At 44.1% G+C, this 21,260-nt stretch overlaps 1 protein-coding gene across 1 annotated transcript in view; it reads right to left on the minus strand.

Moving 5' to 3' along the window:
- Positions 1–21,260, minus strand: part of si:dkey-34d22.1 (discoidin, CUB and LCCL domain-containing protein 1) — a 126,622-nt gene that overhangs the window by 28,446 nt on the left and 76,916 nt on the right. Inside the window, exons 4-8 of the mRNA XM_052036401.1 lie at positions 20,156–20,207; positions 15,041–15,113; positions 12,393–12,526; positions 10,094–10,131; positions 4,884–5,084 (exon numbers count right to left, since the gene is read on the minus strand). Of these exons, the coding sequence (XP_051892361.1) occupies positions 4,884–5,084; positions 10,094–10,131; positions 12,393–12,526; positions 15,041–15,113; positions 20,156–20,207 (498 nt within the window). The remainder of the gene's footprint in view (positions 1–4,883; positions 5,085–10,093; positions 10,132–12,392; positions 12,527–15,040; positions 15,114–20,155; positions 20,208–21,260) is intronic.

A 21,260-nucleotide genomic window follows, 5' to 3' on the forward strand; every position in this document is an offset into this window, starting at 1 on the left:
AGCTAACATGTACTCGGCTCAGTGCATGTGTGCTCAGCTCTCATTGTGCTGAAAACACAGAACACAGAAGTGTAGCACAAGAACAAGCCCTTCAGCCCACAATGTTGGCACAGAACATGATGCTGAATTGAACTAAATCTCTTCTGCCTGCGAATGATCCATATCCCTCCATCCCCTGCGTATTCATGTGTCTAACAGCTGCTTAAATGCCACTGTTGTATTGGCTTCAACCACTCTCTCCGGCACCTACCGCCCTCTGTGTGAAAAAACTTGCCCCGCACATCTCCTTTAAACTTTCCCCCTCTCACCTTAAATACATGGCCTCTAGTATTAGACGTTCCTGCCCTGGGAAAAGGATTCTGACTGTCTACCCTATCTCTGCCTCTCATAATTTTATAAACCTCTATCAGGTCTCCCCTCTGCCTCCGATGCTCCAGAGAAAACAATCCAAGTTTGTCCAACCTTTCCTTGTAGCGCATACTCTCCAATCCAGGCAGAATCCTGGTAAACCTCTTCTGCCACCTCTCCAACGCCTTCACATCCTTCCTGTAGTGCGGTGACCAGAATTGCACTAAATACAGACAACGTGGATGCACTTGGAGCAGGGAAGACTGAGGGGTGATCTGACAGAGGAATACCAAATTAAGAAGGGCACAGATAAGGCGGAGAGTAGTAAATGCTTCCTCATAAGCAGAGGTGTCTAAAATCAGGGGATATAAGGAAGGACCTTCTCACCCAGAGGGTTGTTAGAATATGGGACACACTGGCCGAGGTGGTGGTGAAGGTAGGTACTCCTGCAACACTTAGGCAGTATCTACAGTAGATGAACACTTGAATCACCAAGGCATAGAAAGCTATGGACCAAGTTCTGGTAAATGGGATATGTAGGTGGGTACTTGATGACTTGTTTCTGTGCTGTGTGACTCTGAGTCAGCAGGCGAGGCAGCATTCTGTGGAAAAAGAAACAGAGTCAATGCTTCAAGTTTTCCCCAGACGTTAACTTGGATTCACTTTCCACGGATGCTGTCTGAGTGTTTCCTGCATTGTCTGTTTTTTGCTTCAGGTTGACCTTTCATCCAAACTACAAAGTGTAAGAAATAAAATGATAAAAGATATCTTTATTAGTCACATGTGCATCAGAACACGCAGTGAGATGCATCTTTTTGCGTAGAGTGTTCTGGGGGCAGCCCGCGAGTGTCGCCGCGCTTCCGGCGCCAACATAGCACGCCCACAACTTCCTAACCCGTACGTCTTAGGCATGTGGGAGGAAACCGGAGCACCCGGAGGAAACCCACGCAGACACGGGGAGAACGTACAAACTCCTTACAGGCAGCGGCGGGAATTGAACCCGGGTCGCTGGTGCTGTAAAGCGTTACGCTAACTGCTACACTACCGTGCCTGCCCTAGTTGTAGGGCGTGAAGAATAGGGGGAAGATAAAAGGGTGAAAAGGAAAGTCTGCGGCGGGAAAGACGAAGTGACTAAAGCAATGGTGCAAGATGATGGTAGAAGGTGTTGCAAATGGAACTATTCTCTGAAATCATTGAGCTCGTTGACTCCAGAAGACAGTAATGTGCCTAGTCAGAAAATGAGAGAGTCATCGAGAGATACAGCAAGGAAACAAGCCCTTCAGCCCACTGAGTCTGTGCTGACCAGCAACCACCCATTTAGACTAATCCTACATTTACCCCCCCCATTCTTATTCTCCCCCCGTTCTCATCAACTCTACCCCAGATTTTTCCACTCAGCTGCACACTAGGGGCAATTTACAGCGGCCAATTACCTTACCAACCCGCACGTCTTTGGGATGTGGGAGGGAACTGCAGCACTGGGAGGATACCCTACACGGTCACAGGGAGAACGGGCAGACTGCACAGGAGGTCAGAGTTGAACCCCGGCCGCTGGAGCTGTGAGAGAGCGGTCCTATTAACTGCACCACTGTGCAGACTCAAAGTGTTCCTCTGGCTTATGTTGCGGTTGGTTCGACCACCACAAGAGACCGAGAACAGAGGCCAGACTGAGAGAGGGGTGGAGAATTAAAGAACTTATCTTAAATTTATGGCCCTCATTTTAATTCTCTGATACACTTCCACTTCAACCTTTACCAGCTTCCTACATTGTCACACTGAAGCTTCGAGGAACACCTACTTCACCACCTCATGGATGTAACAATGAGTTAAGCAGAGTGGTGCAGCTAGCAGTGCATTTAATGTTAATTTACATTTTATGCTTGAGGAGACACAGGGGCGCAGTTCGTAGAGCTGCTGTCCCAAAGCATAAAGCAGTACAGCACAGGAACAGGCCCACAATGTTGTGTCGAACTAATTAAACGTCTAACTAAAGGTCACCTCATTATAGGACGGATGTGGAAGCTTTAGAGAGGGTGCAGAGGAAACTTACCAGGATGCTGCCTGGATTAGAGAACACGTCTTATGAGGAAAGGTTGAGAGAGCTAGGGCTTTTCTCTTTGGGGCAACGGAGGATGATACAGCTGTGTAAGATTATGAGGGGTGTAGATAGAGTGGACAGCCAGCACCTTTTCCCCAGGGCGGCAATGGCCAATACCAGAGGACATCTGTTTAAGGTGAGTGGAGGAAAGTTTAGGGGAGTCATCAGAGGTAGGTTTTTTTACACAGAGAATGGTGGGTGCCTGGAACGCACTGGCGGGGGTGGTGGTAGAGGCTGATACAATAGGGACAATTAAAAGATTCTTAGACAGGCACATAGGTGTAAGAAGAATGGCGGGTTATGGGCTGGGGGGGAAGGGTTGGATTGATAATGGAGTAGGTTTATGTAGGTTGGCACAACATTGTGGGCCGAAGGGCCTGTACTGTGCATTCTATTCTAAGTTCCAAGCTAATCCCTTCTGCCTACACAAAGTCCATATCCCTCCATTCCCTGCACAGCCGTGTGCCTATCCAAGAGCCTCTTAAACCCCTCTATCATATCTGCCTCCACCACCAACCCTGGCAGCGCATTCCAGGCACCCACCGCTCTCTGTGTAAAAAAACTTACCCCACACATCTCCTTTGAACTTTCCCCTCTCACCTTAAATGCATGTCCTCTAGCATTAGACATTTTGACCTTGGGAAAATGATACCGATTGTCCACTCTACCTATCCATCTCATAGTCTTATAATCTTCTCCCCGCTGTCTCTCCAGAATAAACAACCCAAATTTTTCCAACCTCTCCTGAAAGCACAATCCCTCTAATCTCGGCAGCATCCCGGTAAACCTCTTCTGCACCCTCTCCAAAGCCTCCACACCCTTCCAATAATGGGGCAACCAGAGTTGAACGCAATACTTCAGATATGGCCTAACCAGAGTTTTATAAAGCAGAGGTTCGATCCTGGCCTCGGGTGCTGTCTGTGTGGAATTTTCACGTACTCCCTGTGACCGCATGGGTTTCCCCCCAGGTGCTCCGCTTTTCTGTCACGTCCCAAAGACGTGCGGGTTGGCAGGTTAATTGGCTGCTGTAAATTGCTCCTACCAACCCCCCCTCCCCCCCGCCCTGTGTGTAGCTGAGTGGTAAAATCTGGGGGTGGCGTTGATGGGAACGTGGCAGGAATAAAATAGCTTTAGGGTAGAATTACTGTGGGTGGTTGCTTGATGGTGGCATGGACCTGGTGGGATGAAGGCCTGCTTCTGTGGTGTATGATCCATGGCTCTATCAGCACGGATAGAGAGGACACTGGGTCGTGCAGTGAATGGGCACACCTCTGAATCGAACTGAAATTTAGTTACGCGAAAACTCTTCTCAATGCTGATTGTAAATGTCCTTGGAGAATTTTGATCAGACTGTTCTGAATCAAGGAGTATGGGGCACACCACAGTATTTCCCATCTTTTAGGGCAAAATTTGTCCTATTAGGATCAGTGTCTTCCCCTCTACCATCAGATTCCCGAATGGTCCATGAACCCATGAACACTACCTTGTTATTCCTTTTGTTTCGTACTATTTACTTATTTTGTACTGCTGCTGCAAAACGACAAATTTCATGACACACAAGTCAGTGATAATAAACCTGATTCTGATCAAGGGGATTTCTGTTGTGAAAAGTGAGGTAAATCATTTTCCATAAAACAATTCTCCAGTGAAATTTACCCTGCATTGACTCGCGCCACGTGACCAGGGAGGCACGTGTTAATTTGAAATCCAAGGCACCTTTCACAAACTTGTACATCCTGGAAGGCTCAGCAGCCAAAGAAATATTTTTGAAGTTGTAATATAGAAAACGTGGCAAGAAAATTGCATACAGTAAGCTCCCACAGATGCCAATATCTGTATTTACACTGTTGATTGATGGATAAATATTGGCTAGTGATAACTCTCCTCTTGGGAAAAACTGCCTTGGGATCTTTTGCATATTTATTAAAACTCTCATCATCCACTATACAACCATTCAGAAATCCCGATGGCTCATGAGGTGATGTTTACAGTGCTCCCTATCCACTTGCTGGGGCCTCTGTCCCTGTGCTTCTTTTAAACTCACCTGGTTCTGTTGGCAGTGCTCTGTTGAAATTTACCAAGGCCTTGTTTCCTGTGCTCTGTTTAAGCTTACTAGGTTCTCTGGAAAATTATTGCATGACATCTTAAAAATGAAGTGAAGTAAAGGTGTGTTGGAGTACTAATAAAACAACATCCGACTGTCCGGAAAACTTGCTGCACCACCAATATCCCAAGGATTTACAGAGTTTAACTGTGTCTGGGAGGGCTGTGGTTTAACAATCTAGCATCATAAATAGGGCATTCAACAGTGTACCCCATTTTGTGCTCAAATATGGAAGAAGACAAGTTTCTGACTCAGGAAGTCGGAATGTTGCAGCTAAATCTAATGCGGGCAATAATTTGCTCTTAAAGAAACGACAGCTATCAATTGACTAACCTGTGACGTTCTTCCGTTCCCCCAGGTCTATCTGCAGCCATTCCTTGTCGCTGGGAAAACTGGCGGCCCAAGCCCACGGAGGTCCTTTACTGCTGGTCTGAGCTTTGTCAGGGGACCAGATGGTCAACTCTCCAATGTTGTTCTTCTCTGTCCAGGAGGACGAGGCAGTGAAGTGCCTGCCGTCCAGAACATTACTGCAGTCTAAGGAGAGGAAAAGAGATGACAAATTGGTAACACTGAGATGTTACGTTTGAGTGCTTCCCACCTGAGCAGCATCGCTCAGTGTTGGATCATTAGCAGGGCTGTTCTACTTTCAAGCTTGCTCCCAGTTAGTGTATATTTTTATTCTCAGCTGCCCCCAGATTCGACCACTCACCTACACTAGGGGCAACTTACAGCGGGCAATTATCCGACCAACTCACGTCTTTGGAATGTGGGAGGAAACTGGAGCATTTGGAGGAAACCCTCGTGGGCACATGAAGGACATCAAAGTCAAAAAAGTCAAAGTGGAGTTTATTGTCACATGCACAAGTATGTGTGTGCACAGGTGCAATGAAAAACTAGCAGCAGCATCACAGGCACATAGAATCATATAAGCAGCATTCACAAGAAAAACATAAATTAAACACAATTTTTACAAGTAAGAACACAATTAGAACAAATAAAAAAAACAAAGTCCATTTTAGTGCAAAGTGATCAATGTGCAAGCTCCACACAGACAGAACCAGAGGTCAGGATTGAACCCGGGTCTCTGGCGCTGTGAGGCAGTGGCTCTACCAGCTGCTCCACTGTGCTACCCATTTACTATCCATTGCATTGACCACTTTCTCAGCAGGTCACTCTACTGGCTTACTGTCACCTCTGGTTCAATATTATTGGTTAAATTTTATGAATTAATAATGGCTCAATGACAGATATCATTGTACTTCCAGAGCTACTTAGGACTACTTTTCCATAGGCACCAATGACTGATGTTCTGTACACATCAACATCATGCAAGAGACTATAATTTGCTCTTCCTGATTTGCATTGCTTGCTGCCTGGAAGCACTCCAAGCAACAAATGCCGATTATATTTGTATAGTAAGTGTAGGAGGTCACTGTGCATCTGAACAATGAGCAGCCAATAGCTGTAGATCGATGGGCACCCTGATCCCTCCTATAAAACCCAAGACCCAAATGATGCTGCTGTGTTATCGCTGCAAAGTGGTGCTTTATCCCTTAAAGTATCATTTGGGTTTTGTAAGATTGAGCGAGATGTTTGGGAGTAATCAAATGGAGATTTGAGTTCCAATCCCACCACAGCAGCTGGGTATCTTTAATTTTTAAGAAATAAATCTGGAACTGATTGCTATTATCAGTAATGGTGACCGTGAAACTACTAGATCGTCATAAAAACCCATATGGTTCACAAATGTTCTTTAGGAAAGGAATTCCTCTGTTCTTACCCAGTGTGTCATATTAACTGTAGACTGTAGACCCACAGCATTGACTGTAGACCCACAGCAGTGTGGGAGTCTCATTCATACCCAGCCACCAGTCAGTTCAAGGGCAACTTGAGGTGAACAATTGTCGAGGGATAATTGAGAATCCCCCCACCCCATCAACGTGACAGATGGGAAGAAAATCTGAATCAAAAACGCTGCAAAAAATTTAAGAGGTTTCTAAAATCCCTGACAGTAAATAACTCTACATCATTCCAAAATAAACTTATTTTATGTTGAAAACTGTTCTAAACTGAAGCTAGCTTGAATTTTGTATGTGAATATTGCTAAATCTTTTCACGTCTATCCTCAAACAATACACCAAGTTTGTGTTTAAAAAGAGAAACAAAATAACTCCACCCCGTCTTCTCCTGCCGCCGAATCTGGAATTAACAACAAGGTAATAGGAAGTAACTTCTAGTTACTTAGGTATATACTTGTCTCCTTAAAAAGGTACAAATCCCATCGAACTCAGTTGAACTAGAAGCAATGAAATAACACTCCATGTGTCATCAGTTCCTATTATTATCCAACACGCAGAAACGCAAGAGGCTGCAGAGAGCAGTGGACACAGTCCAGTACATCACGGGCACAGCCCTCTCCACCACTGAAAGCATCTCCAGCAGGCGCTGCCTCAAGAAGTTGGCATCTATCATCATCCGGGCCGTGCCATCTTCTCGCAGCTCCCATCGGGCAGGAGGTACAGAAGCCTGAAGTCCCACACCACCAGGTTCAGGAACGGCTGCTTTTCTACAACCCTAACTCTATCTTAGCAATGGAACACTATGGACTGCCTCTTGCACTACCACAGACCTGTTTCTGATTGTGTTATTTTTCACTAATGTCTCGTTTTTGCAGTCTTCACTTTCTTCACTGTCAGGTATAATTTATATTCTGTGTGTTGTCTGAACCCACGTGCCTGTGATGCTGCAGCAAGCAAGTTTTTCATTGTACCTGTACCTCACCGTACTTGTGCACATGACAATACGCTTGACTTGACTTGATGCAGGGTGAGATCTGACTCACTGTGAGTATCAGCAGGAGAGGCCATGATCAGAAGCCATCTGGGATGTGGGGATCAGATGGGAAATTGGACTTGTGATGCAGGGTCTGCCATGATGTCACTGATGGTGGAATAGGCTCAAGTATCCTAATGCTCTGCTCCAGCTTCTACATTTATATCTCAAGATATCACAGACTTTTCACTGAAGAATAAACAGCATTTCTTCATTCTAGAGGACAAAAGTGCATTGCTGTTTCAAGACACAAATAGAGAAATGGCATAGTCTGAGGTTTGGTAGGACATTACACTCCCACAACGTCTTGAACAAGCATTTTGTCTTCTTTAGTTTTGATATGCGTCTTATTACAGAGATCGTAAGTGATGTGACTCCCTTTAGTCAGGAGGATTCAAAGTTTATCAACAGGATCCAGCTGCTAATATATTTGCCTATTTCTATTAATAAGCCCTGTAGACAGTATTTGGTAATGACATCTAATCCAAGAGCCCAAAGATAACCATGAATATACAATGCTACAGAGGAGAATTTTAATGTGGTTTAATATCCTTGTGTCATAGCAACCTGATCTATCATAGTAATCTCCTACAATTACTTTACAAATATAATCAGCATTTATTGCTTGGAGTGCTTCTAGCAGCAAGCAGTGCAAATCAGGAATGAGAAATTATAGTCTGTTACATAACGTGACAAGATCCGGCTGCATACAAAGTGCCAGTCACGCCTGCCTGCAGAAAGGCATTCAGAACTGTTAACCGTACATGAAAAGATTTTGCTTTACTCCTCAGCAACATTAAAAACACCCTGTAAAACACCCTCTGCTCTTTCTACAAAGTCAGATGGTGGGATTGGTATGACTTTCCTCTCTACCACTAAACCCAGAAATGAGATGCCCACAGTAGCTAATGTACATCTAGTACACAACATGCTCAGTCATCCACTTGAAGATCTGTCTGATTATATTTGAGTATTAACACACTCGGCTCATTCATGCCTGTACCTTCCTACTGCCTTGAATTTTGTGGTCAGTAGTTAAATAATGCACCTGTTACGGATGTTGTTGAGAAGTACCCACAAAGATTTAAACATCTCTGTGGTGTGAACACTCCCCAACTGTTTGATAGCTGTCTGCAGATATGGGGCATCCAACATTAACAATGCGATCATGTTAATAAGCGGGTTGTATTGCTGAATTACCATGCTCATCAAATCAAAGTTAAAAACCTCCAAGTTATAACTTTCCCCAGCATTTCACAGAGAACAAATACCAGAAGGTGCAGCAGACTACGCCGAAATAGGGTGACATTCAAAAAAGGGTTACCCACCATCCTGACTGCACGCTATACCTTCCACAGGGTGGAACCATTCCCTGACTCATTTATTTCCCAAGATTGATGAAGCATGCGCTCGCCTGCAGGTAGCACTTATCGAGCTCATTTACCCATCTCTGTGAAAATATCTCTGCTCTTTCTACAAATTCAGATGGTGGGATTGCAAGGTGATTAAATTACTGGCTGGCAGGCAGAGATCGGGGACTCTTGAATTTGCTTTTGGGATCTGGGCATTGCTGGTATGGACAACATTTATTGCTCATCCCCAAGTGTTCTTGAGAAGTTGGTGATGAGCTGACTTCCTGAAGTCACTGCAGTCCTACTGGTGAAGGTGCTCTCACAGTGCTGTTGGGAAGGGAGTTCCAGGATTTAGACCCATCAATGATGAGCCCAAGTGATAGATTTCTAGGTCAGAATGGTGATCTGCAGTGCTGGCTGCCCTTGGTCTTCTTGAGGCTGTGGGTTTAGGAGGTATTGTTCCTAGTAACTGCAGTGCATTTTGTAGATGGTACAAACTGCAGATATGGAGCTCTGGTAGCTGAGGGAATGCTTAGGATGGTTATGAGGTGCTAATCAAGCAGGCTGCTTTGATTTGTACGTTATTGAGCTTTTTGAGAGTTGTTGGCACTGCACTCATCCGGGTAAGCAGAGAGTGTTCCATCACATTCCCAGCATGTGCCTTGTAGAGGATGGAAATATCTTAGGGTGTCAGGAGGTGACTCACTCACCGTTGGATACCCAGGCTCTGACCTGCTCTTGTAACCAGGGTATTTGTGTGGCTAACTCCAGTTCAGTATGGTAAATGGTGATCCCCACAGTGGGGGACATTGAATGTCCTGGGTAGGTGGTTAGATTCTGTCTTGTTGGATGGAGATGGTCATTGACTGGGACTTCTGAGGCACCAATGTTACTTGCCACTTATCCGCCCATGCCTGAATGCTGTGTAAGCCATGTAGCATGCAGGCATGGGCAGCTTCATTTGCTTTGGAGTTGTGAATGGAATTGAGTATTGTGCAACTCATCAGTAAACTTATGATGGACAGAAGGTCATTGATGAGCAGCTGAAGGTGAATAGCCCGACGGACTCCTGCAGTGATGTTGGGGCAAAGATCTGGACCTTTGTTGCAATTGCAATGCAGCAGTGAGAAATTTAACTTCAAATAATTAAATAAACCTAGAAGTTCCAAGAAAGTTAGAGTTGGGAAGGGTAACTATGAACACCAGATTGGTCCATCTCGTTCACTAACGCCCTCAGTCCAGCCACGATACCACTTCAGTTCCTCTACAACCTGGAATGAGCAATAAATGGCAGGTTTGCCAGCACCTTCCTCAGCCTGTGAGAAATAAATCCGAGTAAAACCAAGTCTGTTCACTTGCCTTTTCTAATCTTGATGCGTTTTTCAGACAAGGAACCCCTGGAAGAAAACAGACATGCCACAGATTAACAATGGAAAACAAAGCTGATAGCAAGAACAACATTTACATGTATACTAATTCGGAGGTCATTTTCATTCACATTACTAAATTCCGCTGTGGAAGTGTCCTCTAACCTCCAATACTTGGATTAGACTCAGAACTGCGCCGTAACAAATCTTACTACTCTGTCAACTGTATCCTACGTTTGCCCCAATCAAGATTGCCTATCGCTCTCCGGGTTTGCTGATACACACTGACTCCTGCCTGGGGCAAAGCCTCCACTTTAAAATTCTCTTTCTTGTTTTCAGCTATTCCAAGGTCTCACCCCTCCCTACATCTGTAACCTCCTCCAGCTGCATCACGCTGAGAGATCAGTGTTCCTTTAGTTTTTGGCCTCTTCATCATTGGATTGCTCTGCCCAATGCTGGTAGTACACTTGGTTGTCCTCAAACTTTGGAACTCACTCCCTAAGTTTCTTTCTCCCTCTACCACTCACTCCTTCCTGTGAGAAGAGAAGAAATATGAGATCATTAGATCACAAGACAAAGGAGCAGAAGTAGGCCATTCGGCCCATCGAGTCTGCTCCGTCACTTCACCATGAACTAAACTATTCTCCCATCTAACCCCAATTCCTGGCCTTTTCCCCATATCCCTTGATACCCTGACTAACTGGATACCTATCAATCTCTTCCTTAAACACCCCCAATGATCGGGCCACCACAGCTGTATGTGGTAACGAATTCCATAAATCCACAACCCTCTGGCTAAAGAAATTTCTCCAGTGTAAGCCCCTTGTCCTTCTCCACCATTAAGTTCATGGTTGATAACTACCCTCACCTCTACTTTCTCCCTGAAACCCTCAACACTCCCAGGGACGAAAATTCCATCTCAGCTTTGTAATCACAAAATAATCGGCATTCCCAACTCTCTGCTGAAAGAAGGATTCCCCCTCCATCTAAAGCAGATAGCCCTTTATCCTGAGACCATGCCCCCTTGCTCTGGGTTCCATCACCAAACTTCTGGTTAGATGACACTTAGAGTATTGTGTTTATTCTGGTCGCCTCATCATAGGAAGGATGTGGAAGCTTTAGAGAGGGTGCAGAGGAGATTTACCAGGATGCTGCCTGGATTGGGGAGCATGTCTTATGAGGATAGGTTGAGAGAGCTGGGGCTTTCCTCTTTGGAGAGAAGGAGGATGAGAGGTCTACAAGATGATAAGAGGCACAGATCGAGTGGACAGTCAGAGACTTCTTCCCAGGGTGAAAATGGCTAACACGAGGGGGCATAATTTTAAGGTGATTGGAGGAAGGTATAAGGGGGGATGTCAGAGGTAAGTTTTGTTTTACACAGAGAGTGGTGGGTGCGTGGAACGCACTGTTGGCAGAGGTTGTGGGGGCAGATACAATAGGGTCATTTAAGAGACTCTTAGATAGACACATGAATGATAGAGAAATGGGAGGGAAAGGATAACATTTGGGAGGGAAGGGTTAGATAGGTATTAGAGCAGGATAAATGTCGGCACAACATTGTGGGCCGAAGGGCCTGTACTGTGCTGTAGAGTTCTATGTTATGTAAAGAAGGCAGATAATGTGATTAAACCATCATGATGTTAGAAGTTCTAAGGGTACCTTCCAGCCACAACTTTGTGACCAGTTACACCACCCCACGACCTTGGTAGAGCCAAACAGTCGCAGAGTCAAAGAGGCCCTTCAGCTCAACTCATCCATGCTGACTAAGTTGTCTGCTGAGCTGGTCCCATTTGCCTGTGTTTGGCCCATATTCCTCTAGACCTTTCCTATCCATGTAACTGTCCAAGTACCTTTTAAATGTTACTATACCTGCTTTGACCACTTCTCTGGCAGCTCGTTCCAGAAACCCACCACTCTACGGGTGAAAAAGTTGCCCCTCAGATCCCTTTTAAATCTGTCCCCTCTCACCTTAAACCTGTGTCCTCTAGTTTGGACCCTTCTCTCCCGGGTAAAAGACCATGGCCATCCACCTTACCTATCCCCCTCATGATTTTATAAACCTCTATAAGGTCACCCCTCAGCCTCCTCCACTCCAGGGAAAACAGACCCAGCCTGTCCAGTCTCTCCTTATAACTCAAGCCCTCCAGTCCCGGTAACATCCTTGTGAATCGTTTCTGCACCATCTCCAGAATGACATCCTTCCTATAGCTGGGCGGCCAGAACTATGTACAATACTCCAAGTGTGGTTTCACCAACAATCTTTACGTTCAGTGATACACTTCCTTACTCACCTTCTGGTTATAATTCCATTTGCAGAGGCAGCTTCATACAGAGTAATGCCTTTCTTCAGAGTCACTGACACCTGGCCTCCCAGCTCATCTGCTATTGCTCCAGCATGAACGGCTGCCTTACACAGAACTGACGTCTAGGGAGCAGAAAGTAAGTCATTACCTACAAATTAATCAATAAAAATTCCCAGGTTCAATCCTGGCCGCTGTCTGTAAGGAGTTTGTATGTTCTCCCCGTGTCTGCGTGGGTTTCCTCCGGGTGCTCCGGTTTCGTCCCACATTCCAAAGGCGTACGGGTTAGGAAGTTGTGGGCGTGCTATGTTGGCGCCGGAAGCGTGGCGACACTTGCGGGCTGCCCCCAGAACACTCTATGCAGAAGATATATTTCACTGTGTGTTTTGATGTACATGTGACTAATAAAGTTATCTTATCTTAGGTTTCTTATGCCCTAGAGTCTTATCAGTTTCAACTGGTGGCCTCCTGAATTATTCTGCCAGAATTTTCAGCAATGAAAGCCTTAAAAGTGCATCATATTTTCTCTGTATTATTCGTTCAGCCTCTTCTCCCTCTGTCCTAACTCATCCCAAGTCCCATTCACTTAGCTCCCTGTGCCTGTTGACTGATATTGTCTCCCAGTTAAATAATGCCCCCAGTATAAAATGCACAACCTTGTTCTCAAATCCCTCCTTGGTCTAACAACACCAACACCTCACTTCATCTCCTCCAGCTCACAATCCTCCGAGATCTCCTCCAATTCCGAGTGTAATCGTTCCGCCCCATTGGTGGCTGTGCCTTCACCTACAATGACCTGAACCTCTGGAATATTCTGAATTCTTTGTAAACATTCCCATTTCCCTTAAAACCAATCTCTTTGAGCAACCCTTTGGTCACATGCACCTGTATCTTCCTATGTGGATCAGCATCCAAATTTGCAACACTTTGGGATGCTTTGCTCTAACTAAAACTGCTATAGAAATGCAAATTATTGTTGCATTGTTTTCACACAGCAAGAAACACAGTTGCCTTCTGACATTTATATTTCCATCTGACTGGGTATAACTTGGCAACACAAATTAATATACGGTATTGCCACTTTCAGAGGTTTTACAAGGAATGACCTCTGTCTTTTATTTCTTCCTTCTACAGGAGCATCAACTGTAATAAACCTTAACATTTAGAATGCAAACTGCCTGTGCAAACCAACACTTGTGTAATCTTATAGTTAAAATCATTGACGGATTTTTGTATCACTTTAAATTGATACATTGATTATACAATTCCAATTCATTTAATCCCTATCTACGACTCATTAAAAGTATAAAAAAAAACTCAGCCTGCCTAGTTTGATCGATTTAAGATGACAGGCTCAAAATTCAACAAGACGGGAATAAACCCAAAGCATTTTGTTATCCATACTGCTCATCATTAATTTTGTGTGACAAAATTCTTCCAAATTTCCTTCACTTTCTTCTGCATATTCTCTAAGTGTCTGCAGAGTTACCTGACAAGGATTAAATACAACTGCGCACAGTATTATAACTGAAGCAAGCGGAGAAGTAAAACACATCTAATGCAAACTATCCCAGTTGGAGATATGAAGCAATGATCAACAGAGATTGGAAATTGTTCTTCAATTTCTGCATTAATGCTGATTCATATATTCCAGGTCAATGAGCAGGGAATGGGAATTCTGTATTGGGATTTAGTGAAAAGTCTTATAATTTTATTCAGTTTCTAACTGAAGTGTGTATTTTGGTGAAACTTGTATGCTTGTCACAGTAGTTTACATAGGATTGGCCTATAATCACTGATCTCAAAGGATGAGAAGTGATCTCATGAAAGATTCTGAGAGATAGTGACAGGGTGAATGTTGAGAGGCCGCTTCCTCTGACTGGAGAGTTCAGAAACAAGGACCCCAGTCTCGGGGTAAGGAATCGGCTGTTTAATGAGCTGAGGATAAACCTTCACACAGCAGCTTTGGAGTTCTCTCCCCTAGAGAGCTGTGGATGCTCAGTCACAGAGTATATTCCAGGCTTGGGATCGGTATAGGGGAATCATGGAATATGGAGATCAAACTGGAATCTGGACAAGGTAGAGAGACAGCCACGATCTTATTTAATGGCAAAGCAGGCTGCAAGATGGAACCCTGCTTCTATTTCCTATTGGAATGAATGAGACTTACAAACACTTATCTTGGTTTCTGTGATTCCTCCCATGGTGAGTGGATGGATCATTCAGACATGCGGGCAAGGACCCGTGTGATGTCCTGATACTACAGTAATCAGTTACAAGTTAAACTCTACTCGGGAATAGCTTACCAAACCATTGCAAGTGGTGGTCAGCCCTAGATGAGGAAGATTCTAGCTATCAGCATGCACCACTCTCCTCGAAGGCCAACAATGACCTGATGCCGCTCTCTATACACTTGTTACGAGTACCCATGTTCTCGTTCAGAGCTACACCAAACACCTCTGCAGACAGCAGTTTTTAATTCTCCACTTCTGTCAAATCACCTAAATTGGCAGTGCAAATCAGAAATTAAGACTAATCAAATTAAGGAGAAAACAAAAGTTTGATTGGCATTAATACCCAGAATATACCAAGAAAACTTTGATCTGTCATTTGTTTTTTTGACTTGATTTAATACTTACATCACGATAGCCCTCCTGATGGTTTCCCCAGACTTCACCACTAATGCCTTTACAGCCCGCTGGGCAATACTTACTGTAATGAAAACAACAAATAGTGACCACAATCAATGGACAGTCTGCATAAATGTATCTATTCCAGATGTGCTCCAGAGGTGCTTTCATTCTGCTGCTTTGCAAGCATTGTGTAAATGTTGTTAGAGAACAACTCAGGAAGTCCAAGCTTGTTCCTTCATTACCAACGTGCCTGTCTCAAGGAGACAAATTTGTACCTTTTCCAACAGGAAATCGCTTGCCATTGGCTGACATAGCTAATAGTTTCATGGCCTAATACAGTGCATCCCAATCCCAAACTACTTTCACACTGTGACCACATTTTAAGACTTGAAATTTCACACAGTCCCAGAAGCTGAGCAAAACAAAGTAGCAAGCAAGCAACATAATAGCCCTGTAATAAGATCCAACAAATAATAATCTGATGGACATCACATGGTTTATTGTAGTGATGTTGATTAATGGGATAAATATTAGTCAGGATAATAAAAAGAACTGCTGGGTATTCTCTCTCTCTCAACCTTTCTCTACTTTTCCCTATTTTTCTCTCTCTTTGAGCTTCTCATTACCAAGGGCTCTTGCTGTCCTGCGGATCATAAAGCATCAGAAGATGAAATAAGTGCAGCAGATGCAATCCAAGGATGCTAGGAGAGAAGGCAGGCAGTGTTTATCCCCACGTAGTTCCAACTGAAGCAGCGGGAGTGGGGAGGAGGCTTCAGATAATGCGGGGGAAGTTGGCGCAGTCCACAGTAGTGTCAGTGGGGCAGCTGATTGTGTGTGTGTGTGTGTGTGTGTGTGTGTGTGTGTGTGTGTGTGTGTGTGTGTGTGTGTATGTGTGGGGGCATGCACACTTCAGTGTGCGTGTGCCCAACACATGCAACAACATGATGGACCAGATGTAGCTCACTGACTGCAGTTGCATCAGCTGATTCTGAGACCTCACTTTTGGGGTTACAATGCGCTGTGTGTGAAGCCCTGGTCTGGTGGATCTGTAACCACAAGCCCTGTAAATTCCATGCACGCGGTGCCCAACTGCACCCAGAGTGAGATCACCTCACTCAAATACAAGTGCTCAGTCCCTGGGACATGCATGTGAACTGCACCTTTCCACAGCAGGACTGATTACAGACATCACACGTCTGACGCAGTGCTGGTATGCTGTCAGTAAAAGCATCATTCACACCCTCAAACTCAACCCAAGTACAGAAAACATTGTCCATCTCCTGAATGTCCCTGCCAGCTTCCAATTGCGAGGGTGTTACAATGTTTGATAGAAACATGACAGTTTAACCTCAGACAGTGAATACATGCCTCACTCTGACAGAAGGTACAATTGGTCTCCATTGCTCTGTGCACGCCAACCACTGTTTTAATATTTACTCAGCTTATGATTCAGTTTGGGTGAATTGAGTGGAACCTAGTCTATTTTTACCACTGTACCTTAGTACTTGGTATATTCTGTAATATCCAAGCTGTATATTATGTGCGAATCATGTTTACTTTCAAATGTTTACTTTCAAGTACCACATGCAAAGCACAAGGAAAGGGACAAAAGTATTGCTGGGAATTTGAAATAAAACGTTGCTCTGTAGGTCAGATAGCGTTTTTTGGAGTACGGGAAGGAATTAGGGAGCTTAGTGGAATGGTGTCATGACAACAACCTTTCCCTCTATGTCAACAAAACGATAGAGCTGGTCATTGACTTCAGGAAAGGGGGCAGTGTACATGCACCTGTCTACATCAATGGTGCTGAGGTCGAGAGGGTTGAGAGCTTCAAGTTCCTAGGAGTGAACATCACCAACGGCCCATCCTGGTCAAATCACGTAGATGCCACGGCCAAGAAAGCTCACCAGCACCTCTACTTCCTCAGGAGGCTACAGAAATTCAGTTTGTCCCCTCTGACTCTCACCAACTTTCATCGATGCACGATAGAAAGCATCCTATCTGGATGTATCACGACTTGGTACGGCAACTGCTCTGCCCAGGACTGCAAGAAACTGCAGAGAGTTGTGGATACAGCCCAGTGCATCACGGACACCAGCCTCCCCTCCTTGGACTCTGTCTTTACCTCTCGTTGTCTTGGTGAAGCAGCCAGCATAATCAAAGACCCCACCCACCTGGATCATTCTCTCTTCTCTCCTCTTCCATCGGGTAGAAGATGCAGGAGCCTGAAGGCACGTACCACCAGACTTAAGGACAGCTTCTACCCCACTGTGATAAGACTATTGAACAGTTCCCTTATACAATGAGATGGTATCTTGACCTCACGATCTACCTTGTTGTGATCTTGCACCTTATTGCACTGCACTTTCTCTGTAGCTGTGACACTTCACTCTGTACTGTCATTGTTTTTACCTGTACTACATCAATGCACTCTGTACTAACCCAATGTAACTGCACTGTGTAATGGACTGATCTGTACGAATGGTATGCAAGACAAGTTTTTCACTGTACCTCGGTACAAGTGACAATAATAAACCAATACCAAGACCAGAAAGAGTTGATGAGGAAGAGGCTGCAGAAGGAGAAACAGAGTTAACGTTTCAGGTGGCAGACCCTTCGTCATAGAGCAATACAGCACAGATACAGGCCCTTCTGCCCAACCAGTCCATGCCGACCCCGCTACCCACCCAGCTAGTCCTAATTTCCCGCATTCAGTCCATCCCTCTAAGCCCCGCCCCTCCATGTGGCCTATCCAAGTGCTTCTTGAGTTATACTATTGTACCTGCCTCAACCACTTCCTCTGGCAGCTCGTTCCATAATCAACTGTTAGAACTGTTAGCTCAGATCAGAACTGTCAGCTGCTTTCTGCCTTCCTCTCTCTGATAAATGCGCTTGAAAACATTAACTCTGTTGCTCTTTCCACAGGTGCTGCCTGGTTTGCTGAGCATTTTTAACATGTTCCATTTTTATTTCAGATTTCCAGCATCTGCAGTTTTTGCTTTTCATTTAACGAGGTCAAGATTTGTCCTTGGACTCTCGTATTATTATTTACGTGTAGTACTTTATTTCTGAAATTTGACACAATGGAGATTAATAGACCTGAATTTTGGAAGCAGGGTATGCAGATTTATTTGCTTTCAGTACATGTGATGAACTCAAACATTTCTGATGAAAGGTCACCAACTCGAAATGCAAACAGAAAGAGAGACCGACATGGACTGTGGCTTTTGTACAATAGTGCAAAATAGGTGCTAGCAAGTCTGCAGCCCATCTTACCTCCCTGATTTTTTTTTTACTGGCTTCAAACCAAGTTTACTCAGCCTTGCTCTGCAGCAAGACAAAAAAATTAAAAATTAGCTGGTGCACAAAACTGGTTTAAACTGGGACCACTGTACACAAGAAGTTCTGCTAATTCAATGTAAGAAGGGGATTTCAGTTGATTTGGGGATCTGATATAAATGGCAATGTTTTGGAACACCGTCACTACAGGAGGTGCTGCCTCAAGAAGGCAATATCCATCATCAAAGATCCCCACCATCCGGGCCATGCCATCTTCTCGCAACTACCATCGGGCAGGAGGTACAGAAGCCTGAAGTCCCACACCACCAGGTTCAGGAACAGCTACCTCCCTTCAACCATTTGGTTCTTGAACCAACCATCTCAACCCTAATCACTGCAGTTTAGCAACACTATGACCATTTTGCACTTCAATGGACTTCTTTTTTGTTCTAATTGTGTTCTTGTAAAAATTGTATATAATTTATGTTTAATTTATGTTTTCTTCTTGATGTTATGTGCCTGTGATGCTGCTGCAAGTAAGTTTTTCATTGCACCTGTGCACACATGTACTTGTGCATGTGACAATAAACTCGACTTTGACTTTGACATAAAACATTACATTTTATCTCATCTGACACTATTCTGCATTTCATTTATCTTCAAGCATTGAACATAGATGCTTTTGGCACAATTATAAATGCTCTGTCCCTGAGATGTAGAATGTGTAGAATGACTGATGGTGCAGAGCAGACTCAAGGGGCCGAATGGCCTAATTCTGCTCCTATGTCTTATGGGCTGATGTTAAGTGACTGTTACTTTATGATTTTATTCTGGCTGCAAACACATCACTTGCTTCCTAATGCTCCATCCTCAATACTGGAAGCATTTCATATCTCTAGTGCACTCGGCTAGTTTTGAGCTGTTAGGGTGTTGCAGAGTTCGAGAGGACATTAATTGTTTCAGTTATCTGAGCCTTCCATCATACTTCCTCTGGTTTATTTAGCTGTTATTAGTGGCAGCGTATGACCGAAGCACACACACAGTGGCAGTGAATCGGAGGTCTCACTAACTAAACGTGGTGTCGGTAATATTCTGTTACAGAAGCATATTTAGAATGGGTTACTAGAAGCTATTTATAAAAGCCTTAAGCATATGTCAGCACCCAAGTCCTGACGGCAGCCCATATCCCCTTTATCTATCCTCTGCAATGTGTATGCAGTTGAAAGGTAAAGTCATGGTAGATACTAATATTAATCTGACAAAAATAAACTCATCATATCTCCAGCTAAATTATCTTACAAGAAGCGGGAGGCCAAACTTAGTGCTTGCAAACGTAACTAAAATTCTGACGAAAGATTCAGTGTCATACGGCACAGGAGAGAAGCCTGCCTTCCATGCCTATGTTGGTTCATTGAAAGAGAACTCCAACCTGAACCTTCTATTCTTTCCTCAAAACCATGTGCAAATTTCTCTACATTAGCAGCACCAACGTTGCTAATCACAGGTTAAGTTTTTTGCACGTCATTGGAGGCTCATTTGTTGATCTAAGCAGGAAGATCAGAACAAGAACGACTTGGCAAAGGAAATATTCCTGAAAGAGGAATTTTGGCTGACTTGCTTTCCTCTTACTAAACGTCATCCTGCAGAATCCCAAACCAATCCCTTTCTTGACAGCTGCCAGTTAGCAATGGGATAAGAGCCTTGCTGCTCTCCAGTCCCACTTCCGTTTCACTAAATTAACACATGTACAATTCTGCTTTCAAATCTACGTGAAACTCTGGATCAAGGCTCAGTTTAACACGTACAGCAAATAAGAACAAGGTCAAGGAGATTCCAACTTACGTGAAATGCTGCTGAGAATAATGGATACCTTTATCCAAACAGGAAATCATTTCTGCACAAAGCAAAGCATTGAAACATTAGTAAATTGAACTCGATGCAATACAACACTGCAACCCAACCCCCAATGGATAATCCAGTCCAAATTATTTTGGCAACTACAGAATTCATAACTTGGGGTGCTATATTTGGCAATCAGTAACAAAACAGATTGAACAAGACACATCAATTCCAATAAAATCATCAATCTTTTACTTATAGATGTGGACTAAAAGGTGGATGCAAAATGGTACATTCTGTACAGGACATGGCAACTGGGCTTCACACCAATTAACAGAGTGAAAGGTGTAATTGAAATAATTTATTTTCAGCCAGTGGGTTTTTAAAGGTTTCACCACAAGAAGCAGGAGAACATACAAAAGTGAGTGTGACATGAAAGAGGGCCAAACAAATGAGATAAGTTCAGTTGCTTGAATAGAAGAACCAGCCCTGGGATGGGGGTATTGGGTAGATAAACCCCCTTCTACAACTCCTATTGTTCAATGAACTACTACAGCTACACAGCTACACACCTAAGAACAATAACAATTAGATCATTATACAAAAGACAAACCAGTTTCCAAACTTAATGTAAACAAAAATCAAGCAGATTGCATGTGTAGCCTTTTACAGTTCTGCTTTTTCAGGACAGTTGATGAATCTCACTTAATAAAAACAGAAAATGCTGGAAAAACTCAGCAGGTCAGGTGGTATCTGTGAAAAGCACTGACTGTTTCTCTTTCCACAAATGCTGCCTGACCTACTGAGTTTTTCCAGCATTTTCCTACTTTATTTCAGATTTCCAGCATCTATAATTTTGTTTTGATTTTCATGAATCTCACGGTAGTGTAGCGGTTAGCATAATGCTTTACAGCGCCAGCGACCCACGTTCAATTCCAGCCGCTGTCTGTAAGGAGTTTGTAAGTTCTCCCCGTGTCTGCGTGGGTTTCCTCTGGGTGCTCCGGTTTCCTCCCTCTTTCCAAAGACGTAAGGGTTAGGAAGTTGCGGGCGTGCTCTGTTGGCGCCAGAATCGTGGCGACACTTGCGGGCTGCCCCAAGAACAGTCTAC

Source organism: Pristis pectinata, chromosome 22 (genome assembly GCF_009764475.1).
Source record: "Pristis pectinata isolate sPriPec2 chromosome 22, sPriPec2.1.pri, whole genome shotgun sequence".
NCBI lineage: Eukaryota > Metazoa > Chordata > Chondrichthyes > Rhinopristiformes > Pristidae > Pristis > Pristis pectinata.